General features: G+C 39.5%; 4 protein-coding genes across 5 annotated transcripts; 1 reads left to right on the top strand and 3 right to left on the bottom strand.

Moving 5' to 3' along the window:
• Window positions 1-263: 263 nt before the first annotated feature.
• LOC129360386 (F-box/LRR-repeat protein 12-like) lies at window positions 264-3,670 on the bottom strand. Its single transcript, XM_055030558.1, has 3 exons — window positions 2,967-3,670; window positions 2,791-2,866; window positions 264-2,306 (listed from the first exon to the last, which is right to left on the bottom strand). The coding sequence occupies exons 1-3, from the start codon at window positions 3,065-3,067 to the stop codon at window positions 1,254-1,256; spliced, it is 1,230 nt and encodes a 409-aa protein (XP_054886533.1). The 5' UTR covers window positions 3,068-3,670; the 3' UTR covers window positions 264-1,253.
• Window positions 3,671-3,730: 60 nt separating this feature from the next.
• On the top strand, window positions 3,731-9,324 carry cops6 (COP9 signalosome subunit 6). The gene is made up of 10 exons (XM_055030560.1): window positions 3,731-3,854; window positions 5,122-5,247; window positions 5,442-5,573; window positions 6,188-6,276; window positions 6,380-6,442; window positions 6,535-6,582; window positions 6,682-6,796; window positions 7,367-7,459; window positions 7,638-7,738; window positions 8,968-9,324. Exons 1-10 carry the CDS (start codon window positions 3,812-3,814, stop codon window positions 9,106-9,108), a joined length of 951 nt encoding a protein of 316 aa, XP_054886535.1. The 5' UTR covers window positions 3,731-3,811; the 3' UTR covers window positions 9,109-9,324.
• A 488-nt stretch (window positions 9,325-9,812) lies between these two features.
• On the bottom strand, window positions 9,813-12,661 carry and3 (actinodin3). Its single transcript, XM_055030876.1, has 5 exons — window positions 12,593-12,661; window positions 12,267-12,328; window positions 12,142-12,186; window positions 11,877-12,040; window positions 9,813-10,782 (listed from the first exon to the last, which is right to left on the bottom strand). The coding sequence occupies exons 2-5, from the start codon at window positions 12,319-12,321 to the stop codon at window positions 10,003-10,005; spliced, it is 1,044 nt and encodes a 347-aa protein (XP_054886851.1). The 5' UTR covers window positions 12,322-12,328; window positions 12,593-12,661; the 3' UTR covers window positions 9,813-10,002.
• A 1,106-nt stretch (window positions 12,662-13,767) lies between these two features.
• mcm7 (minichromosome maintenance complex component 7) lies at window positions 13,768-25,163 on the bottom strand. 2 transcript variants are annotated; one of them, XM_055031149.1, is made up of 15 exons: window positions 24,971-25,163; window positions 21,752-21,831; window positions 20,658-20,822; window positions 20,441-20,565; window positions 20,182-20,362; window positions 19,954-20,091; window positions 19,073-19,222; window positions 18,876-18,990; window positions 18,673-18,804; window positions 18,460-18,543; window positions 17,575-17,786; window positions 17,234-17,499; window positions 16,983-17,151; window positions 15,510-15,619; window positions 13,768-14,466 (listed from the first exon to the last, which is right to left on the bottom strand). In XM_055031149.1, the coding sequence occupies exons 1-15, from the start codon at window positions 24,999-25,001 to the stop codon at window positions 14,250-14,252; spliced, it is 2,175 nt and encodes a 724-aa protein (XP_054887124.1). In that variant the 5' UTR covers window positions 25,002-25,163; the 3' UTR covers window positions 13,768-14,249. The 2 variants fall into 2 exon arrangements, with proteins under 2 accessions (XP_054887124.1, XP_054887125.1); XM_055031150.1 differs by lacking the exon at window positions 24,971-25,163 and adding an exon at window positions 22,370-22,738.
• Window positions 25,164-25,304: the final 141 nt, after the last annotated feature.

Raw genomic sequence — 25,304 nt, 5'->3', positions numbered from 1 at the left:
CCTTTAAATGGCAGTTGTTGTGGATGTTTTCTTTTGCTTAAAAATAAAGATCAGCACTTAAAAATTGTGTTGCATTTGCTCTTGTATTGTTTTTAAGATGTTAAATTTTGCTTCATGATGGAAAAATCTTTCAATGGGAGAAAAAGTCTAAAATAGAAGAAAACTACAAGGAGGCAAATAGTCTTTCTTGGCACTTAACATGAAGTTAAATCCAACCAAAGTAGAGAAGCTTCACCTAAAGAAGAGCATACCTGACAAGGAAAGACAATTTATGACTCACAATTTATTTGCAAAAAAATATTTTCAGCAATTTCATTATAACAAGATTTGAAGTCAAATGGAATATTACTTAGATCCTTACTCCAAATCTTCCATGATTGTTGTTGATAATAAAATAAAAACATTGATATTATTTTGTACTCATCACCTTTAAAATTTATATCAGCAAAGACTCAGTGAAAGAATATAGTCATAAAAATGTTAAACCAGCCTTCACATGAGAAAATACATGATTTTCTGAGTGTATACAAAGTTAGAAAGCAGTTAGGCAACAGGAAACAGGTGGATTGTTTCTTATGACATCTTCAGTACTTTGACTCAAACACCTGCATGTCTGTTGACAGCCAGCAAGTGAATGTTCTGCTTTATTTTACCTTAAGATGTTCTGCAAATGATTTTTTTTTCTCTCAATGTGAAAACATGTTTCTCCTTGCGTAACAACCTCAGTTACTTTGAACTGACTGGTTGGTAATGTAGTAACAGTGAGATAATACTTGTAGTTAAACTTAACTGTTACTTGATGAACGTGTTCAGAAACAGTGCTGAAATTTTTTGTTTCATCAAAGTGTTCAAGCAAATCGATAAGTTTTGAACAAAACTGATCTTTTAAAGATCTAACTACGGAAATCTGAAAAATCTAAAGTTTCTTTAAAATAATTTTCTTTGTTTCTATTTTCATGTGGCTTTGCATGTAAATGTTAGAACTTTTTCTGCTTGAAATACTAAATTATGTGTACTAGGTGTAACAAAACTAAGACCTCTACAATGGACGCCATATCCAATCAAGATGGTCTAGCTCTTTTTCCCCTATTACATTAACAAATTTTGTAAAAACATATTCACAAACTGTTAAACTATAGTCCACAGTCATTGCAAGACTCTGTCATGTTCTCTATGTTGCCGATAGAAACTCCAAAATCTCCCAGTGACTGTCTTGTAAAGGGAATAAATGCTTGTTAGCCACTTGAATAGATTCAGTCTACATTTATCTGAACAGAGCAGTTAGTAAAAACCAGCGAGCATGATGGCAACAGACCAGCCAGTGAGCGGCGCAGACTTGGGAAGGGATCAGTCCCATCCAGTGTCCTGTTCTCCTCATTACTTTCTCCACCAGTACCTCCCTCCTCATTCTGCTGCTCATCACCACCTTCCTGTTCCTGTCCTTCCTCTGCAGGAGGACTCTGCCGAGGCTGGAATGTAACGTCTAAAAACTCCAGTTGACGGAGCCCTCGGAGCATCCTGCAGCTCCGCACAATCTGCAGCTCGCTGAGTGTACATGCCCAAAGGTGCAGACATTTTAAGTCCTTCAGACGGCTGGCACAGAGCAAGCCCGGTCCCACCTCCTTCCCACCAAGACTCAGCTCCTCTAGTCCAAGCCACCCTGCCCCCAGGCCAAGGGAGGCCATCTGTAACTGGTAGCCCTGTCGTCCTGTAATGCCTATTTCAAGATATTTGAGTCTAGAAAGCCCTTCTAGGCCCGAGAGGCCTTCTTTGGCTGCACAGCTCCGAAGTCCATTTGCTGTTACACGAAAGGTATCACGTAACTCCAGCCGACTGAGCCTCTCCCAGGACGCCAGATTCTGCAGATGCTGGTCTGTAAAAGATGGGACATTGTTGAGGACCAACCTCTCGACACCGATTCCTGAAGGAGAAGCAATCCCCTTCCCTTTCTGACAGCGTCCTTTTTGTTGCGCACCAACACTACACGTGGCTTCGGCTCGTTCATGAGGTAGACCAGGTGAAGTAGGCAAGCTTTGATTGAAAAAACTACGAGGCAGCTCACAGCCACGCAACTCCAGCACCCGCAAAGATCGGGGCAGGATCTGGCAGTTTGGTAAGCTTCTGAGATCAGCATGCAGAAGACAGAGTTTACTCAGGCGGGGACATTTGGTGGACAAAGCCTTGAGCCAAGACTCAGAGAGAAAGGTGCCGCCTCGGGCAGAGAGCAACAAACCACGCAAGCGAAGGCACCTCAGTCCACAACCCAGGTACTGACGCAGAAGGAACCAAAGAATCCGGGACGTCACCTAATACACAGAGGACAGACCAAGAATGGATGTGGTGAGAGTTGGAAAGAAAAAAACAATTATTTTCTATCACTGACTGCATAGGTGCCCAAACACATGTTGTGACATAGGAGGATAATAAAGTATCTGTAGACAATAGCATCATACATGAACACTATGTAAAATTGCTTCACATAAAAGAAAAATACATACACATTCTGAATTGAACATTGATATGAGCAATTTATTTGGTCACAGCTTTTACTAGTCATGTAAACGTTCCTAATATTTTCTGACACTTCACTGCTACACATTCAAGTAGACTCATTCTGAAAGCTTGTCCTCATCAATATGGCTTTTATTCAGGTATGTCAGAGTAAAAAGGGCAGATTGCAAATTCACACCAATCTTTTCAAATTTTTTATTTGTGGAAAGCTTTGAGATCCCTACATCCGTTAATTTTTTACTTTTGTAAAACAAATTACAAACAAAAATCTATTCTTACCCCTTTCCACGCAGTTAGATCAACTGCTCTCCACAGTCTTTGGTCTTTAACGAGGCGTTTCCATCTCTTGCACACTCTACACGGCAGAAAAAACAAAAGCAACAACAAAAAACCTCATTTGAATGAGTCACAACAAAGAAAAAGCAGCTTTTTGTTTCACAAGAAAAAATACTTACCTCCCAGCTCTGACGAGCTCTCTGACGCTTAAGTATGAGAGTACGTCAATTAAAATGTTCTCTGGGAAGTAGTCAAGATTACAGCCTTTAAATTCATCCATTTTGTAAACAAAACTCTCAACACGGACCTATATCCTGACGCACAAGGGTTGCGCCTAAATCAGCTATCCCCAAGAAACAGCTGCCCATACACTGAGTGACCCAAACCGGTGATGAAATCACAACTATGTATTATTTTTCGCTGGTAGAATAGCGACTCGGTCGATGCAGCCTTTCTCTAAATGACACTGGAAAAAGTATTTAAAAAGACGAAAGGACTGCACCTTATTTAAGAAGACTGGCAGAGGAAGTGTTGCCACCTAACGTTCATTGAGCGAACAATCTCTTGCGCTTGCGCGGTTTGCCGGTGTTGCGCTGAAAAAGGTACACCAACCGTAAGCATGTAATTCAGTCACCGGAAGCGCCTTTTAAAGACATTTGTAGTCTTCAATAAATTCTGTTAAATTCAAAAACAGTAAATATACTTGCGCTTTCCAACTAACAATGAAACCATAACGCATTTCATTATGTTATATATTTATGGTGGCAATAGACGCAGACTCGGTTCCTGGAATTTTCTCTTATAGCTCAGAGAAAATATTTTTTTCTAATAATAGACTATTTGACAAGATAGCTAGAGAACTGATATCAGTATAAGGCATTTAATAGCACTGGGCACTGGAAAACACGCGTTACGTTGTCCATTCACTTGCGAGAACACACTAACAAACGTAAACAGGAAAACGAGCGTCTTGAAATGATCTTCCCCTGACGGCGTTGCTTTTGTCGACACAACACCGGACAAGATGGCGACCAGCAATGGTGGAGGAATGGAAGTGGATGGAACAGGCAAGTAATTCTAATTTAACCCACCACATAAACCTCGCAGCAACATGAATGACCATGGAGGTTGCATCACGTGTTGTATATTTTGTTTGTAAATGATCGTAACTGGAGATTTTGTCGTGTTTTACGGTTGCTGACACAACCAGGATAACGTTCACATCTCTGTCTTCAGTTATTTTTCACTTTGAATGTTAAACAGCCACTTCTCATTTACTCTGTTCCCGAGTCTGAATTTATTTTGTGAATCTTAATCTTTGTTTTATTTGACCATTTCAGTCAGCAAACAAAAACTGTCACTTGAAGATCACAGTGCACGCATAGTATTTAATCTGTGTCTCGTGATTTTAACAGTACATTTGGTATTATATACCTATTGAACAGTTTGGCAATGCATTTTTCCCCCTGGTTTGGTGTTATTCACTTAATTGTTCATGCACTACCTAATGTCAACATATATTTCATGTATTCTTGTTAGAAAATGTCTTTAGCAGGTCTTTGTGTGTGGGTGTGTTTGTGTGTGTGTGTGTGTATTAAATTACACAATTCAGCCTGATGATATCACCTTTTATTATTACTGTAACATAAAAACCCCTTGGGATAAACAGGATTTTGCTGATAAGACACTAGAAGTAGACATAACAATCTTGACAAGTAGAGACTCTAAAATTCTAATAAATGTTGAAACTAAGATTACAAATAATAAAATAATTTAGTAAATAAAATATAAGTCAATTAAATTGTGCAAGTGTTTTAGGCAACTGGAATGAGCATTTATTAATAAGCAAAAATAAAATAAAATTGTTATAATAATTAAGGTCATATAAAATTCAGCTTCAAAAAACAAAACACACTGAATAATTGCCAGATACTTAAAGTTAAGGTTGATCTGGATAAAGTAGCAGGAGCAATTCATATGGCCTATATGCAAGTCTGCTAATTAGTGAATTAAACAATTCTAAACTAAATTTGACTGTGCTTAGTTATCACTAAGACCAAACTGGAGTGAATGCAAACAAATTTAAATCTTTACATAATTATATTTAGTTTGATTGGTGAATCTGTGTATGAAAAGCACCAAAAATGCATGATTTTGGTTTATTGGGTAATCTGATAACTGGCACTGCCTCCTCTGCCAATCTCTTTTCCTTCTTGTTTGTAGCCATTATTAATTCTTTTGTCATTGTTGTTTTTGCTTAGATAGTCGAGATTTTTGTGTGTTTTAGTCAATGTCCTGCTGAAGCCCACCTTATGTTTCTTCATATATCTGCAGCCAGCCCCAGTGTTATGGCCTCAGGGGTCACTGGGAGTGTTTCTGTGGCCTTACACCCTTTGGTTATCCTCAACATATCAGACCACTGGATACGCATTCGGTCCCAGGAGGGCCGACCGATGCAGGGTATGTGTGATTTAACTTCAGTTCTTTACTCTTTAGCATATGATTATGAATTTATAAAGACGGTACCGTCTTAGGGGGTTTTTTTTGGCATAGCTTTACAAGCATTTTTATTTAAAAGAACAACAAAAGTTTGTTTATAACAGTATTAATTTAGATAGACATCTGTTGTTTTTTTGTCTGCTTTGTCTTCTCAGTGATTGGAGCTCTGATTGGGAAACAGGAGGGTAGAAACATTGAGGTGATGAACTCCTTTGAGCTGATGTCTCACACCATAGATGAGAAAGTGCACATCGACAAGGAGTATTACTACACTAAGGAGGAACAATGTAAGAATCAATGATTTCATTATTGATGTCAAAGAACAATTTGACAATTATAGAATAGCATAAGACAATTTCAAGGAACATGAATTGGTTTGTCAGTGTTGAATTTTAACATTTTCACAGGTTAAAATTGTAATCTTATTGGAAGAAATAAATAATATGAAAGCATTTTTCCAACTTTGGTAACCTGCTAGAAGAGACAGAAATGCTTGTTTTCATGGAAAGAACTGAAAGGCATGAAAACTGGTTACAATAGTTTCTGAAAAATTATGTCCTCACAAAACAGAGAAATAAATAAGGATTGAGATGTCATGACCATAATCCTCTACTTCATCTTTCTTCTTTGCTCTGAGGGAAACGATCCACTGGTGCTAACATTTTTCTATGCCTGCCAGCCATTTCTTTGCAGATCAATGTAACAAAATTTAATTAAACACAGCCTTTAACCTTATTTTTCAATGTTAGTAAGTCTTCCAAAGAAACCCCAAATCAGCTACAAAGTGGCTTAAACACAACAGACTTAATGTTTGGTTGTGCCCGTCACAAAGCCCTGTAGAACATGTGTTTATGCAGCAATAAAAATGTAGAAAATATGACATCAGTTTTATGTCCCTTAGTTAAACAGGTCTTCAAAGACATGGAGTTCCTGGGTTGGTACACCACAGGTGGTCCTCCAGACCAGTCAGACATTCACATTCACAAACAGGTTTGTGAACACATAAGCCAGTGGCAGCAGTTTAAGGATAATTTCAGTGATTAAAATGACAAATCAGCCTTATTTATGTGTTTCTGTTTTCCTTTTGCACCAGGTGTGTGAGATCATCGAGAGCCCCCTCTTCCTCAAACTGAACCCGATGACCAAACACACTGACGTAAGTCTACCTGCTTTTCCAGTTCAAGGCTGGAGCAGCTGTGGATGGATTTCATTTTGATCCCGTCGCTTTCGTGTTGTTTTTTTCCTCAGCTTCCTGTTAGCGTTTATGAATCTGTGATAGACATCATCAGTGGCGAGGTAAGACTTCCTACCCAGCTCAGTCAAAATGCTTTTTTCCTACCATAATAACTTGATTTCCTATTTATTTATGGGTTATTTGTTGTTGTTTTTAACCAGGCCACTATGTTGTTTGCTGAGCTAACATACACTTTAGCCACAGAGGAAGCAGAGAGGATTGGTGTTGACCATGTGGCTCGAATGACAGCCACTGGAACTGGGGAAAATTCAACTGGTAAGTAAGCTTATTGCCATAAATCACTTAATTGCTGCTTGATCATTTCAATTCTAATGATTAATATTTTTTAAAGGGCAACTATATTTACAGAGACTTCATAATCCATTTCACTTATGGTTTTGGTTGTGTGTGACGTTTATTTCTGATTTATTTATTGTTTTTAGTTGTTTTGTTAAATTTTATTTGATGAATGTGCTTTTGTATTTATTATTTTATTTAAAATATCTTCCAGTTCCAGTGTTTAGTGATTTATTTTTAACAAAATCAGTTAATTGGTCTTTGAGAGAGCAAATTTGTATTATTGTGCAATTATCATTATATTATTTGAAATAATTAATATGATTGGTCTTCAAACAATCATGTTATCGTTTATTACAATAATAATTATTGTAATAATTTCTGGGACAAATTGTCATCGAGGTTGTACCTGTACCACAGATTACATGAGAATATACAATCCCTTCTCATTCAGATCAATTTGATGGGACATATTGCCATTTAAATGAATTTTATAGTTGAGTAACTGGATGCTTTGACACTTATTTGTCCCTCTGTTTTCTGCTTTAGTGGCTGAACACCTCATTGCCCAGCACAGCGCGATAAAGATGCTCCACAGCCGAGTAAAGATCATTCTAGAGTACGTCAAAGCCGTCGAAGCAGGTAAGCAATCATATTTATGAAGCACTGAAGGGGAAAGAATATTAAGACATGTATATACAAAGCAGCTGTTACCAAATATTTATTGGTAAAAACAATTCCTTAATTTTAAGTTGCACTTATACTACATCCTGACGCGTTATCTCACTGGACTCATCTTTCTTCTGTGTTTGTGTGATAGGAGAGGTGCCGTTCAACCACGAGATCCTGCGAGAAGCAAACGCTCTTTGCCACAGATTGCCGGTCCTCAGCACCACAAAATTCAAAACTGACTTCTATGATGTATGTAATCACCATAACTAAGCATTTGGGTTCACTTATTCAACTATTTATATCATGAAGTAACAGAGGCAAAATTCTTAGTATGAATATATCAATCAGCTGATACTTCATCTGCAGCAGAAACATGCGAGTTCTACAGCTTCGAGAGCATTTTTTTCTTTAACACTGCCTGCTTATATTAAAAGACTAACAGTTTTATAGAGCTGAGTCAGAAATGGGGTTTATGGTTTCAGGGGAAAATGATGAGCAGTTAGTGGCGCATTGACCTATTAAAACTCCATGACTGTGAAGAAAATTGGAGACAGGTTCTGTTATTGTGACGCTAACTTTTTTTTTAAATATCTAACTATTTGATAATGTTAATGCCACTGCAAGATCTTCTGATATCATGCAACTCAACAAAATCTGAGAATATATAATCTTTTGTCCGAAAGGAACAAATTGACACATAGTTGCTGAAAATATATCTTCTCACTGGAAGCAATTTTGTTTTGCATGGTTGTTCATACTGCAAATTAAATGCGACTGCAGTTAGACTTATGAGAGCATGTATGCACAGAAGAAGAAAGTTGTGTCACGCAGCAGTGCCCTGTGTACAGATATAAGTCGACATTATTGTCAGAAGATTATAACAAGACAAAGGAAGTCAACAAAAAGAAAGCAACACTAATTGAAATGGCCTTTTGTGGAGCATTTACTGTAACTTCTGTAGAGAAGTTTGTTAGGATGCTTTGTCAAACCAGCAGTAGTCTGTGATGTGCTTCAGTGACAGAGCTCTTTTATAAATTCATAATCGTTTTCAGCCATTATTTATGTCTGTATTTAACCCATGTGATTTCTTGCAGAATTGTGATGCATGTCTCACTTCAATGTTGGATAAAAAGCATCATGACCCTTCTGACTACAAACGTTTTGAAAACTATCGAATGCAGATCCAACGTAATAAAACTTAAAGACGTGGCACATTTCACTTTTTTTATTTATTTGGGTGAAAAGGTCAGAATTGGTCCGTTCAGATTGCCGTAAAAAAGTTTGATTTGAGTCGGATTTGATTGCCGTGTGAACGTAGCCTTAGTGTTTTACTGAAAATTCATTGCTTAACAGAATAACATTTTAAGGCTTTTGAAATGGTGGCAACAGATTAGTTTTGTTCATCTCTGAACAAAAAGTGTTCAGATATGAAAACTTTTTGCTGCTTCTCACTTTTTTCACTTCCTGTTTCCCTGCAGCAATGTAACGATGTGGGGCTCATGGCCTACTTAGGCACCATCACCAAGACCTGCAACAGTATGAACCAGTTCATCAACAAGTTCAACGTCCTGTACGACAGGCAGGGCATCGGCCGGAGGATGAGAGGACTCTTCTTTTGAGCTGACAGGGAGGCAAACACTCTTTTCTGTTCTCTCTTTTTGTTTGTGTTAAAATAAAATAAAAAAGATTTTACACCTTCAATCTATCCAAAACCACTCAGATCAGTTTCAAACCTCTCTACAGCAGTGAGATCGCTGAACATGGACGTTATTTTACCCGGTTCGTTTTATTGTTTCACGTTTCTGTATGTAATAAAATGTTTTTTTTTCATGGTGCTTTGTGTCTTCTTCCAGAAGGTAATTCTTTTGGGCTTTTACTATAGTAATTATAAAGACCCCAGAAATGTATAGGTCTGCAGATTTAAACAAGCCCATGAAAGTTTTGTAATGTGAAGCTGTGGGTTTGTTATGTGGAGCTTTGAGGATTTTACAGTCAACTCGTTCTTGGTTTTTTTTTTTTTTTTGGTTTTTTTAAGTTGCGTTCCTGCTGCGTGACTGCATGCAGAGGGTTTGAAGGAGGCAGGTAAACGTGGCAGCACAGGAAGCCATTTATAGCCGTAGAGACTACCGTGGATAAGCTGAGTCAGCATTTGTTTGGGTATTAAATGCACAGCAGAAGCCGATATAATGACCCCCTGCTTGTGTGTTAAGCGTTTACAAGGTTTGTTTTTAGCTGCCTGGTGGCTCTGGGAGAGCAAACCTTGTTCTTCCATCATTTTGCACCTTTTTAAAAGGCGAAATTCAACTCATTAACTGATGAAAACCAAATTTATCTGATTTTATTGCCTCTACTAAATCACTGGTTGACAACCACATTGACTGACAATTAACATTGTGACAGTCATGATAAATACAATAAGATGTCTTTTTAATCATATCACACATTTCTTTGATGAATGTTTCAAAGTCCGTGGAAACATGAGACTCTTTTTTCTCAGGCACTGAGAGGACTGCTCACTCGTCAGCAGGCTCGTCAGCAGCATCTTCTGGCTGGGGGTACTGGAAGCGGACCGGGTCGTACAGTTCATTCCTGGGGTCATAAGGGTGGTGTTGGAAGTAGGGATAAGGGTTGTAGGAGAGTTTCTTCTCTTTGAGCGGCGGAGGCGCTGGCTCCTCTACTTCCTCTTCTTCCTCCTCGGGTGGTGGAGGAGGTGGGGGTGGGGGGCCCATAATCTTCCCCTTGACAGGTCTTGGAGGGTTGTCAATCAGGCAATCCGGGTCCCAGTAGGGGTCACAGTCATACTCCATACCTTTGAAGACACGGATGGGGGCCGGAGGAGGAGACTTGACCAAAACCGGAGGAGGCGGAGGCATCTTCTTATGATAAGGCTGCTTAGGAACCACCAGCGGGGGCGGCGGGGCTTTCTGCGGGGTACAGTGGGGGTGGTACCGAGGGTCGCAGAGCACCGGAACAGCGCCGGTGGGCAAGTAGACGATGTGCGGCTTGCAGAGGGGGTCCTTGTTGTTGCACAGGAAAAGCACATCGGCCTGGGAAATGGCTGGAGCGAGAGGAAGAGGAGGTGGAGCCTCCGTAGGATTGATGGGCTTTGGGACTCCTTTCATCGGAGGTGGTGGAGGAGGAGCGGCGTATTTGCACCTCTTGTCTGTGACGGGGTCGCACATGATCATTGGCACACCCAGTTTGCTTTGGAAGTAGGAGGCGTTTGGGCCGTAGGCGTGCTCCAGGTACCTCATCTGCTGGTAGAGCATCCGCAACTTGTCGATCTCATAGAGCTGAGAGGAGAAAGGACAGATCAGTGTGGTTGTCTCACAACCTACAAATATGCAGAAAACTGTCGATATTCTGTTAATATAAGAAACTATTAAAATCTCATGTGAATAGGTTTATTCACACAATAGGGCATTAAAAAATCACTTTCATCGTATTCTTCACCTAATAACATCCAGTTATTGATCACGTTACTCATGTTATCCAAAAAAAGTGTTTCCATTGGTAGTGTTGCAAAATTCACTACTTTTTTATACAGCCGAAAAACCACCTCATTGTAGTGAAATAACTAATTTTTTTAGTTGTCGTGTTTCCTATTAAGCAGATTTATTTTAGTAATTTCAATTTGTGCAATTTTAAAGTAAATGGGAACTTAGCTAATCCCACCACTTAGGTAGGGATGTCATACTCATTTTCCCTTTGGGTCATATAAAGATTATGCATATTCTCATAAGGCCAGTTGTACCAAAATGTGTTGAGGGGTGGGGGGGGGAAACATGAACAAATTGTTCAAATATTAATAAATAGCTGCCTCTGTATTTGATAAGAACTGCTTAAAATAAAAACATTTTATTACTTTGATGTTAATTGGCAGCATAGGGATAAAAACTGCCTTGATTGATTAAAATACTATTTAAGAACACAACTGTTATCTTTGAGGTCCTGTTTATGTTATGCTCTTAAAAGTGCAGATGTCCACATAAAACGCTACGGCGGGCCGGAGTTGGCCCCCGGGCCTTGAGTTTGAAACATAAGAAGCTGTGTGTGTGAATCTCCAAGCAAAAGTCTCAGACATTTTTATTTTAGCACTTTGACACGGTGAGAGGACTTTTTGTGATTTTCACACCATAATGTAACTTTTGATTCTCTCTGTGTTCCTTTTCAGTTGTGTTTAAACAACGGATTCAAAATGAAACACTTATAAAAGTGCAATAGTTATAATAGTTGGCAGAAAATGTTTCTGTAAACGACTCCATTCCAGTTTTGACACGTAAATCAGTTTATGGCGTTTTTTTCAACTAAGATATTAAATGACACATTGTAAATTGGAACCAGTGAGAACTGGTTTGGTTTTGACATCATTATGGAAGCTTGTTACCCCCTCGGTGTGCCCGATGCTGCTGTAGTATCTGTAATAGGCCTGAAAGTCTGGGTTTCCTCGGTACCACCTGGGATCCGCCGCGTTGCGCTTCGGTCTGGAGTGAGACAGGAACTCGTTGGCTTTCTCCGAGTTGATGCTCACGTCACTCAAAGGCACCATTTCTGTTAGACAAAAAAAAAAACAACCCACAATCTATATATTAAAAATAAAAATCAAGGCATCTGCTTAAATTAAAATGCTTTAAGGGACCTAGGTTCTGTACCTTCCTGTTTGATGGCACTGAGCAAAGATTTGGCCTCCAACAGGCCTGCGAAAGGAAATCCGTTTATTGATTATTGAACAGTGGTTTCCAAAAATAGCCGCAAAGTGAAAGAAATCAACACTGACCTGAGAGAAAGAGGAGACCGCATAGCGGCCCCAGCAAGCAGGACAAAGAAATCATGTTGAACCTGCAGCCCACAAAACAACAACAAAAAAGGTTCAAAAATGTGTCATTTATATCTACAATAATCAACTTACTGGTCCTCGTCTTATTGAATTGGCTTAAAATGTTTTCTATTTTAAAAATGCTAGGAAATTAGCACATAGTATTTGTATTCACATATTTAAAAAAAACAAAAACTGATATATCTGCTCCTAATCTCTAAAGTACAACTTAAACATAATAATGTAGCTGCAAATTTGTTCATGATGCCAATAAATGTTCCACTTACCAGGCCAAGGAGGCTGTCTCCACTGGTCCAGCAGGACCGGGTGGGCTAAATATCAAACCCCTCTGTCCTCCTTTCAGTAATTTTATCCTCTGTCCAATTGGATTTCCCCAAACTTTTAGACCAAAATCTTGTCTCCTCCTCTTTAAAAAAAATGTTTAAAAGTGAAGCCCCTTCAGCACCAATTAGGGGAAAAAAAGCCTCTGGACCAAGGCCATAAACAACAAGACTTCAAATGGAAACACCCCATTAGGTCTGGAAGGAAATCATCACCTGCTGGGACCATCTACAAAAAAATGCCTCAGCAGAACAAAAAAATCTGTAAACGAAACCATAGATCACAACCATAAAGGTATATTTAAAAAGAAGTTTTCCAGGTTCCTAATACATATTTATGTCCTCCAAGTGGTTGTTGCAGTTGTAAGAACATCTGCTTTCCCAGCAGCTCCACATCTGAGGACAGCTATTGAAACAGCTGCATTTTCACACTTTCTGCCTCAGCATGTTCACTATTAAATTTAAAGTGCTTTGCATTGTGCAGCGTTTTTCCACACAGATGTCATTCCAAATAAACCTGACTAGTTTATCAGCTGCTGTTTATCTACCATGGAAAAGTCACATTCCCATGCAGAAATCTGGTAATGTCAATTACTGCAATGAATACTGAAAATACACAGCCCTCTTGAATGTTTATTTGGATCTCAGGTAAAAGACCGACACAAAGTAAGCGAATACTTGTGAATTGGAAAATGTTAAATGGTTTTACAAAATTTTTAAAGTAACTTGAAGTCCGTCATGAACTCTGACACGAGTATCGGTTACCTTTTCACAGTGATTTTATTCAGTAAAAATGGTCACTGTGTCTAATTTCATATCAGTTTAAATTGTTAGCAATTACTGAAATTATAGAGCTACAATTTAAGAGTTTGGATCAAAGCTTGCTGTACTTGTGTTAAAATGGCTTTGTCAAAGTCCAGACCTTGATAATTGACACGTTAAATCTCAAGCTGAGCTGTAATTACAAAGTTGCATCAACAGAGAATTATTTTAAAAGCATCTTTTTTTTAAATGGAATTTTTTATTTCCCACCATAATTTTCAGTTTCTGCTCATCATGCAAAAATGTACAAAATGTATGAATTCTTTTGGAAGACAATTTCTTCAAGAAGAAACCAAGAATGTATTGTGACAATTTAATTGCAAACGATTTTTCAAAAAACTTGGTGAGGTTGACAATAAGTACTAGTTGCATGTTTTCAAGTTGGTTTTGCTGCCTGGTTTAACTGAACAGAACCAGGTATTAATAGTTTACTTTCCATGTGCATAACAAAGTCAAAGTAAACATGAGGCAGAATATTGAAGCATTTATTATAACTCTCCTCAAATACAGGGGACAACATTTATTTGCATTACAATATATAAAATATACAGAAATTCTCAATGTGAACTAGATGCTTCTGCCAACTGCACATACAACACTATCCTATGTTCTGACATACATATTTACAAGCAGTTTCATAGGTTTCTGAAACATTAGCAATGGGGCCTCAAGAGCACAAATTATTTGAAAACAGACAGGCATAAGCGAAAGTCCATGTTCTGCCTGACTTGTGTTACAAAATGCAGGAAGAAGGAAGAGAGAGCGGGTCGGAGCCTGTGGATCAGACGAAGGTGATCCTGGTGCGGGCCTGGTTGATCTGCCACACGTTCAGCTCCTCGTACTCCTCCAGCGCCTCCTGGAACTGATCAGGAGTGAAGCCACGAGAGATGCAGCGCTGCTCCGCTTCGGCCATGCGGACCACGCCGCCGCGGCCCACAGCGCCCTCTGTGGCGAGCTCACGCACCAGCGAGAAGATGATGTCTGCCGGACGCTGGGTCCTACGGAGAGAGAGAGAGAGAGAAAGAGAGAGAGAGAGGGTTCAGAGGTTAGAAAGACGTTGAAAACTCATTTTAAACCAGGATATAATGTGGAAAATAATCTGAAAGCAATTAAAGCTCCAAACTGTTGAATTTAAGTGTTTTTTTTAATAAGTTAGAAAAAAACTGCTTTGCAAAGGACAAAGAAGCTGTAAAGCGTCTTTCAGAACGTTAAAACAGGAAGTTTTAACGTTCTGAAGATCTGAAGCGAATCGCAGGCAACATGCACAAGTAGCAGAATGGAAAACATCCAGACGTCACTGAAGAGAAACAAAAACAATACCGCTGGAAATGAACTGTGATGTTTGAATTTTACTACTACTACTTTTTCCCTTTGAATAACTGGTCTGGAAACAAGTCTGTAGACGGTCATATCAATTTCATGTAATTGAATTTTTAAAAATCACATTTAAGTGTGTAGATATTAAAATCAAAGTTTAGTACTCGTAACTGGTGAGATATGGAAAGTCTATTTCACATGAATCATATTTGAACGTTAAACTTGATAAAATGTATTTTTTGGATGAAATTTCTAAATTAGAAAAAAAAATTGACAGATTAAAAATATTAGTACAGCACTTCATTTTTAAATGAGCAAAAACAGATTTTTTCCAAATGAAATGTTCCAATTTTTTATCCAGTCTTAAGAAATTATAAAAAATAAAAGAATAATCTGCATCTTTTCTGGTCTACACAGGAAACCAGAGCGTCACTAAAAGTTTCCTAATTTGGTCCAAGTTTAAAAAGAGTCAAGTTTTATGTTTTCAAAGAATTCAAACCCTGACGGCGATGCAAACATGTAAAAAGTGAACACGTTGCTTGAAAAGCCCGTCTCTCCATGAAGAGCCATAAAAACCCAGAGAGGTTTTACAGCTTCCGCCAGAACAAACAGCTACTTTGATCAAAACAGAAGCAGCCCATAAAAGAGGATTGTGGGTCAGCATACGTCCCCCGCCTCCTGCACCTCAGTAATCCCCAACATGGCGACGTGATGCAACACCAACCTGGTGGTGCCGGACTTGTCGGCTTGTAGAGAATCCTTTGACATCTCCATCAGCCTCATCGCTTCGTTGACGTCCTCCTTCTCCACAGCGTCCATCATCCGAAGTCGAGCCTGAAGAGCGGGGAAGTGCAAGCGAGTTAGAAAAATAAATAAATAAACAAAACCTTTCAAAATATGAATAAGAGTCCAGGTCCGTGTGGGCTGCGCTATGCCGGCACTGTCAGACCGAGACAAGTGCAATGCCCTCTGGAAAGGCCGGCAATTGCCCAAGTCTCCGCCTCTCAAAACCAGCTAGTCTCTCCACAGGTGGGGAACAAAATCCAAAACAGACAAAGCGATATAAACATCTGTAGACTCCATGTGGAGGGTGGGTTATGACGGCTGTCCAGGCCATGGTCAGTTTTGCATGGGTTTGCACAGCTGCTCTGATTGAACACAGGCTGACTGCCCACCCTGCAAAGCTGACCAGAACTAGGCTGGGAGAAACCTGCGTTGAAGGAATAAAATATCAGTACAAGTCACCAAAACTTACTAAATCAAGCTGATGTGTGGCGGCAGTCTGCCCCCTAGTGGCTACTTGCCCACCTGTTTACCTGAAGTGCTGGTTTTGCAGTAGGAGGATAAATGCTACCTGCACAAACAGCACTTTTGACAACCAGAGGCAGACGGAAGCAAGACCAGGTGGAAGTTTATGTACAAACATTATAGTTAAATGAACAGAGATTCTTTACCTTTCCTAAAACTTTTCCATATCTATTCAGGAACAGTCTACACATTTGATTGCAAAACATTAAACCTGGTATGGTTTTATTCCATAAATTATGAAAATAAACAAAGTTGTCTTGTGTTTTAGCAGTGTTAAAAATTTAGTTCTAAACAAATTTTTTGGCACCTTTTTTGGATGAATTTAGACACTTAATGTTTTTTGTTCTCTGATTTATGAACTTTACATTTTTAAAGGTTTTAAAAAATTAAAAGGTTGCTTTAAGTTTGGAATTTGAGGGAATGTTGAATACAAAAGAAAGGATTTACAAGATTATCCAACTAATGCTTTAAAATGTATATCCCAAACTTATTTAATGTTTTAGTATCATTTAGAAACAACAAAATTGTAATCTAAACCAGAAGAAGCAGCAATACTATTAAAAAAGGGGGAAATGTTGAGACTCAAGACCTTCCTACCCCACTCATGCTTTAAATGAAATCCTATTAAGGAGACTTTAGGAATTCTTTAGGAAACAAAAACCCTCTGAAGAGTCGGTCCGGCGTGGGAAAGAAGTGCTCACACTGCAGTAGACCAGGTAATCATCACTACCTGCACTGTAAGCACTTTATCACACACTGGGCCGTCGATGAGCACAAATCCCTCCAGACTGAACATTTAACAAACAACAGACGTGAGAAACTGACTTTCTGATGCAACGCGAGTGTTGGATGGTGCAGAAGGTTTTTAATAAGTGATGGTAATCCTCACCAGTGCAGTGGACAGGCGCAGGATGGAGAGGAGGGTACGAGCCGAGGTGAAGGTGGTATCTTTGCTGACCCGAGCCTCTTTCCTCATTTCTACGTAAGCGGCGGTGATGTAATCCGCCAGCACCTCCGGCACGACCGGCTGACGCTTCTTACACAGAGCGATGTAGCGTCTGAGAGGAATAATAATCACTTTTAACTTCTTACTAATGCCTGGATCAGATGGGGGTCTTACCCATACTTGTTTTTGCTCACCTCATGAGTTTCATGTCGATGGGGGTGAAGTGAGTCGGCGGCTGGCGGGAGTGCTGGTGGACGTATGTGATATGCTGCGCCAGCCGCAGGTCGGCGTCGGCGTCCGGTTTGTCCTGGATGAGCCACAGCAGATCGAAACGCGACAGCAGCGCCGCCGGCAGCTGAATGTTCTGCTCGATGCTCTTCCGCGGGTTGTAGCGGCCGTAGGCGGGGTTAGCGGCGGCCAGGATAGAGCAGCGGGCGTTCAGGGAGGTCATGATGCCGGCCTGGAGAGACGAGCAGCTGCTAGAAACGAGGCCGGTTTCATCTTCAGATTGAAGTTTGGTTAGAGTCAGTAGTACCTTAGCGATGGAGATGGTCTGCTGCTCCATGACCTCATGGATGGCCGTGCGGTCGGCGTCGGCCATCTTGTCAAACTCATCAATGCAGCAGACGCCCAGGTCAGCAAGCACCAAGGCGCCGCCCTCCAGAGTCATTTCACCAGTCAGAGGGTCCTTCATGACGGCGGCGGTCAAACCGACACCAGACGACCCCCGACCCGTCGTATACTGACCTGAAAACCAGAAGAAGCAGCAATGAAGTAACAGACAAAACTGGAACTAAATCTGGGCAGAATTAACTAAATAAAACTTAGAAACCATATAGAGCTCCAACTAAAGATCATTTTAATAATCAGTTTGAAGATTTTACATTTAACTAGTTCAACCTATTTTTTTTTTTTACAATATTAGAAATATATTAAAAGATGCAAACAATTCAAGTTACTTTCTAAATAATAAAATAAACATTTTATTTGCCAAACTGCATTAACAGCATTCCTTTAGTAAATGCTTGATCACTTGAAGCAAAAGTTGCATCTGCAGCTAAAAAAATACTTTTCAACATGTGAAAAACTCAAACATTTCTACTTGACTTAACATAAATACAGCATAGGGCTGCATTTGATTTTTTTAGATTACTTTATATATATATATATATCTATATATGTGAAAAAGAAAAAATATCAGGCAACTATAACGTTATTTCATCATATAAAATGTAATCTAATGTTTTACATTCACTAAAGGTTTTACCATGAGAATCTTGGTCTGTGCCTGTTGATTAGTGGTAGAAGATTAGCAGGAACAGGCTCTACGCCACATGGAAAGTTAATATTTTACCATGAAAGCCTTAACAGAGAGAAAATTTCTCAGTAGATAAAATATTAAACAGGAGATGGGACTTACTTCTAGGAGCCAATCGGTCGATGTAGGACAGCAGCTGGGACTTGGCGACTCCTGGATCGCCCATCAGGCAGATATTTATGTTGCCTTCAGGGGAAATGAGTCAAACACAACAACAATGGTGCCATTATTATGACTTTTTATGGGGAGAACTGAAGCGCAAAACTATATGAGATTCAAACAGCATTCCTTCTGAGTGGTCTGATTTCTGCTCACCTCTGATTTTCATGCCTTTTGGAGCTTGTTCCACTCCTCCAACCAGCAGGAGGAGCAGAGCCTTCTTCACGTCTTCGTGCCCGTAAATCTCCGGCGCAATTGAGCCGGCGAGCTTTTCATAAAATCCTTCCTCTGAAACACAAAACAGGTGCTTTAGTTACAGGGACAGGAACAAATGTTGCACCAGGTGACCAGATCCCAACCTGTGATGCTGCGAAGCTCCTCGTCGGTCAGCTCTTCGTTACCGAGCTCGTCGTCTTCCGTTTTGTTCATGAGCGTGATGCTGTGAGCCTCAAGGTAGGTTTCTGACAGAAGTCCCTACAGCGGCCATTTTGGGACATATTTAATAAAAATGCATATGCGTGAAGACAAACTGAAGTGATTTCACCACTAGTTTTACCTGCACAGCCTGGGTGTATCCTGTACGCAGGAGAGGGAGAAAGATCCCTGTGATGGCCACATGGTCTCCAGGCTGAGCAAGACGCGTGTTTTCACCGCGGGCGTACACCGTCATGCTTCTGGGGATATTACCAACAGGAACCTGGTCACTCTGTAGGACATCAGACAGCACAAAATCACTTTTTGGTGATGCTGTGACACATTCAATTATGGAGCAATCTCCTCTTTCGTAAGACGAAGATTTTACTGAAGAGGTTTTATTTAAAGACCAAATCCTGTTCAGGAAGAATACAGTTTCCTCTAACAGCTCCACCATAACAGGAATAAATGGCAGGAATTGAAGCAACAATTTGGGTTGGTTGTGGAATTATTTGACTCTGATTTGATGCTACTGGTGAAAAGATTGCACTCACAAAATCACATTCTTGAGTAAATTACAAAAATACTAACAGATAACAGTATTTAATACCGTGTGATTTATTGAAGGTTGCCTGTGGCGTACATCTAGACTCAGTGTTCAACCAAAATACATTTTATTACAAAGATATGTATAAATAAATAATATAATATAAACTACAGTGTTGAAATTTCACTTGCAATTATACATGGAGTACCAACCTATAAATAAAGGGGTCAATAGGTAATTAAAGTGCAAAAGTTTGAAAAATTATGTTTAAGACAAATTACTGACATTTTGTTATGTTAAAAATATAAAACTAAGTTTTGATGATTGTATGCGAAACAATTGACTGAAACTTTTATACACTTGTCTCAATCAATGCATAATTTCAGATCCTTTTTTCCAGGTTTTAAAATATCTGCTGCCATTTATTTTATTTTATTTTTTTCACCAAATCTAATCAACTTTCTGAAATTCCTTACATGCTCCTGAATACGCAGTTCCTGGAATTTGATGAATTTGGAGCCTCTGGTCTGCAGGTAAAGCCGACCTCCAGACTTGTTGGTGACGCACTCTTGGCTGGGACACATGATGAGGGGCATGAAGGAGGGAGACTGGATCTGATGAACACAAAGAAGTCATTATAGGGGCAGTTTTGTGATAACGTTGCTGCTACATTTTGGTGTTAGGAGCAATAAATCAAATCTTACTGGTTGGTAAGTTTCAGCACCACACTGGTCACACGTGTACGTCGCCACGGCCATCATTGGCTTCACCTCGGTAGCCCGGGTCACAATCCCTCGAACTGCGACCAGGTGGCCGATGCTGTCAGCCCGAATATCACGCACCACCTTGGGCTTAGATGTGCTGGGAGCTTTAAAGTAGAGCTCACTATAGAAAAAAGATCATAGTTTATGAGAAGAGGAAGAGCTCCAAATATAAAATAAATCCTAATGTGGTCCTACTTACAATCTCCTCATGAGCTCAGGTGGGTACTGGTTACGGGGGTCTCTGGTGTCAGCAGGGTCCCGACCTCTTTGTTCCATTATCAACCTGTGCTCAATATAAACATCCAGAGAGTCTTTGGCCACCACCTACATACATGCAGAAAAAAACAACAACATCCACTATCAATTTGCAAGGCAAGGCTTTTATTTAGTAAGTATTTTTCTTAAAAACTGCATACATCTCGTTCTTTGTATTCTGGCAGCAGCTCGTGGACGGCGTCTGCAAACAATGCCGTGTAGCGCTTGGCGTTCTCGCAGACGCTCTCCACCAGCTCCGGGTCTTCCTCTGCCACATCGTCCATCTCAATGAAGAGAGACACCTGCTCCCGGTGGGCCAAAGCCACCTGAGCAGACAAGCAATTAGATGAGTCAAACACAGTTACACCCACTTTTTAAACCCTCATCACCACCTCCAACAGAACCAGACCTCCTCAGACAAAATGTAAGCAGCTTGTCCACCCTAACATGCTGTTTCTGTCTTGCACCGAGTTGTTAAATATTGTTCCCGTTTTAATTTGATAAAAACTGTTGAATTAAAAATAACCCAATATTAGCAGACAATTGCAAGGAAATTCCAACTTCATAGCCGAAAGGGAGCTGCATTCAACCTCCCCTGCATTCATGCTACGCTGAGATTGTGATGTAAACAAAACAAAAAAGGGAATTAGTATTTACATCACACTAGACTTTAAACTGTGAAATAGTCCAGGAAAATTGTAGTTGACAAACTCCTCACAATAACAAAAAAACACAACTGATGCAATTTCTTTGTTTAAAAAAAAAACTTGATTATATAAGAAAAATAAAAAAAGAATAAAAGAGATAAGGGATTCTTAATTTTCTCAGGGCCTCCAAACAACAACGTCATTTAATCTTTTACACTGAATAAAAAATAAATTAAAAGCCGCAGCTGCTCAAAATTAGCAAGTTGGAAGCAAACCGTTACTAAAATGTCTAACAGAGCTAAAAAAAAAAATACATTTAATGGAATTTGCTCCTTTAAGTGTTTTATTAGAACACCGACTTGGTAATTAAAACATATCATAATTTTCCCAATAGAATAATACATATTTTTCAGGTGATCTTTTGGTTTGTGTTTCACCTTTTATATATATTGTTTTTAATTATGGGTTAAATACTTCATCTGAAAATTGGAAGACTTTGGTTTAGAAACTGAAGAAAAAGAAATATAATGGGAACAAAGTCCAGGACAATTTAATTTGAGAAATGCACAAAAATTAGGTTTATATTCTGTATACAACACTATACTCACCAGCTGTGCTCCATATTTAAACACCTTCTTCCCATTGTCATCCTCTGTGTAAAACTCCTGCAGGAACCTTTTGCACTTCTCTGCAAAACATCACACACAAGCTTTAATTTATTTACCAAAAAAATCCACCACATCCTGCAAAGAAAGACCTTTTCAACTGAGTGTTACTTAAAGTCACAGAAAAATGCAGATGTTTTGAGTTGAAAACAGGAGAAATACTTGATTCCCAACAACAGCAGAGGGCCTACATGCTGGGAGCTAATTTGTTGTCCTGCACCGACCCCCCCTTTTGTTGAGTAACATGGCATCCTGTAATCTCGATGAGTCACTATTGCTACAGTACAGCATAAACTGCCGCTGGAGCTCAGTATGAAGCATATTTCACCTGGATGAATCTCCTATCACAGTTTCAGAGTGAAATAAACTGGCGCTGCGCAGCAAATCGCTCCAGGGCGAGAAGGTAAATACAACAACAAGCACGCTCAGTTCGGCGTCCCTTTTTTCTTTAGGAAATATCCCCTCACTCCTCAAAAGAGCCACAACTAAAAACAATATTCATTTCCGCGTCAGGAGGAACTAAACTCCCATTAGAAAAGCACTTGAATATACTCCACTTACTTTGACGCCGCGGGAGAAAATTCGCTGCGCTGCTGGTTAATTTCCATGTTCGAGGATGTTATTGTAAACAAAGCAGCACATGGCTTTTGTGCCCCGTCACTGGGGTATCCCTCCGCGATTCCTCCGCACATAAAAACAGTCCCTCTTGTTGTTTCCAGACCTCGGCCAGCCATCTTCTGATGTTAGCCGAGGTTAGCTGCGGGTTGTACCCAGAAGCAGAACCGCGCCGCTGTTACAACAAACGGCGAGGAGGCGCTGATTTAATATTTTATGCCGCAGCTTTTTGGTCGTTGGCTTAAAGTTTAACTTGCGTTACTGCAGTGAGATGTTGCTGCTTAATTCAGGCACTTGACGACTCATGCACTTTTGGGGTTAAGCACCCAGGGAAGTCTCCAGGCTATTAATTTAAGTCGAAGCTTAAACTGAATTACTAACTAGGTAGTTGTTATTACTGAAGTCAGTAATAACAGGGCTATTCCACTATTTTTGGGTTGCGTGATCAGTTGTAGTTCAAAATCTAAACCTTTAGCCTCGGTAAACCTAAACTAAAAGACTCTACACTGGTGAACCAGATTTTAATATGTTTAATTTGTTTAGAATAATTCCTCCAGATATGACTCACCTAGCAGTTGTAATTTTGAAGATGGATCCCATTTAACAAAACAGGTCAATTTAAAAATAAAATTGGCTTTTTCCTGTTTTATTTCATAAAGCAACTGATTGAAAATTTGTATTGCATTATTTGGTCTATGTTGGGTTTCCCTCAGATGGTCAATATTGATTAAGAGTTTAATAAGGTAATTTAAATATAAAGCGAATATATATAAATATAATTAAGTCTAAAATTAGTTTCTTTGTCACATAAATTCACGGTTTCACGTGCAAAAAAAAAAAAAAAAAAAAAAAAAAGCATCTTTAAAGAATCAGTAAGTTTGCTTGGATTAAAGGTGGACCAAAATAACAATTTCTATTGCCAAAGTCATAAATAAAACAAATTGTCTTCCAGGCCAATTATCATTAGCAAAAAACTAAAGTTAGCAGCATCTTTAGTCCTTTTGTGTTTTCAGAAAGCCATTTCAGGTGATTCACTTTATGATGGTCATTTCACAATTTTGGCTATGGAAAGCAGCAGACTTGATGGGATATCAATTCATTTGAGCAGGTTTTGTAGTTGATTATATAGCTGGTGAGTTTAAGTACCTTTTTATAATCCTCTCATGATCCAATGTAAAGGAAATGTTATGTGACTCAAATAAATCACTATCCAACATCCCAGTGAGTTTTGATTTGATCAGACAATCTTATATATCATAAGGGTCAGCTGGCAAAATAGACCACTACCATAATAAAACCATTTCCTGGAGCATTTTAAACACTCAACTTCTAAGAGAAATAAACCAGTATGCAATTGTTAAGTAAATGGATATTTGAACCACCTTTCCTCACACATCACTAGTAAGCTGACCAATGTGATGTGTCAATGTTTTCATAATCTATGAAGAAACTGCTAGTTATATATAAAAACTCAGTCCAGGATTGACCACTGTTAGCTTTTGAGATGTGAAACTTGAGCTGACCAGAGTTCAGGCTACGTGAAAACTGTGAAATAGCCCTTTAAAGTTGTGCAAAACCGGAAGAGTCGAACGTCAACTTCAGAGTCGATTTTTGAGGTTTAGCAAAGAAAAGGTTGTGCGTTTCGTTTCACACACACAAAGAAAAAAAGAACAACAACAACAACAAAAAAAAACTCACAATATTTCCGAAGCTAAACACAACCATGACCAGACCTTATACAGCATGGAAAGTCGGCGTTAAACTCAGCAGCTGATTCAAATCGAGCCGTCAGCAAACGCAGCGCTAAATACAAAATGGCTCATTGAGCATCAGCGCTGGAGCTAGCTCAATGGTTAGCCAAACAGGGAAAACATCCACTTATCAATGTTTGTTCAGGAAAACGTGCCGTGGGCTCCTAAAAAAATCCCCGAACATCATGTTTAGCGTCACTTATAAATCATAAGCCTGTTGACTCGCAGATTTAAAACCTTCCTATTTGTAAAGTTAAAAAGTCAACGCGTGTGTTTGATTCACAAACGTTACATCGCTTGTATCCAAGCGCCCTCACACAGAATGTGCGTTTTCGGACAAAACCATGAAAGAATTCCCCAAATAACACGGACTATTGTAGGACTAAATTCCGTTGAAAACGTAGTTATAGTCGGACATGTGGCTGCTCAGTGGCGCCTGCTCCTTTGTTTAAGGATCCATCCGGGTCACCGAGCAGTCACAAGCTTACAGACAATGCTTAATGCTTACTTACAACAGCGCTGGGGGGAAAAAAAGCCCTGAAAAGTTTATGGGAAAAAAAAAACATTCTCTTACTGCGCCTGGTATAAAACCAGATTTATATACATTTATACAATCCAACAGTATTTGATAAGAACTCTGCTATAAACGTTATTTCAAAATGTTTACACCTCGAACTAATTGAAACAGTATCTTTCCAACTCACGTAGTTATATATTTATTTCACATTTTTAAGCATCTTTTAAGGAGTTAGTCATCATGGGCCAACTTGTTGCTGTAAGATTTGCACATATTTACCTTTCTCTGCCTCATAATCCTTTCGAGCCATGTCTTGTAGCGCTGAGCGTCAAGTGAAATGAGACTCCAATACCCTTCAGTTATAACCGAGTAAAAGTGCAGTTTTATGTGTTAATTTGACTGCTTTTCTAACACCACAGCCCTGAAATCATTCACATGCAGCCAGCACTTCTCCCCCGGTCGCTGTGCAAGAACTGGCGCCACTCTGACATCCACAGCAGCCAATCGCGTCGCGTCTTTCGGCGGGAGGAGGCGGGCTCTAGCAATGGCGCGAAAGTTGTAGAAGGTGGAGTGTCACATGACCACAGGAACAGGCGCGAAATGTGATAATAGG

This window comes from Poeciliopsis prolifica, unplaced genomic scaffold (assembly GCF_027474105.1).
Source record: "Poeciliopsis prolifica strain line A6 unplaced genomic scaffold, Auburn_PproV2 SCAFFOLD006, whole genome shotgun sequence".
NCBI lineage: Eukaryota > Metazoa > Chordata > Actinopteri > Cyprinodontiformes > Poeciliidae > Poeciliopsis > Poeciliopsis prolifica.
The sequence above is the reverse complement of the archived record's forward strand: the minus strand, read 5'-3'. Positions and strand labels throughout refer to the sequence as shown.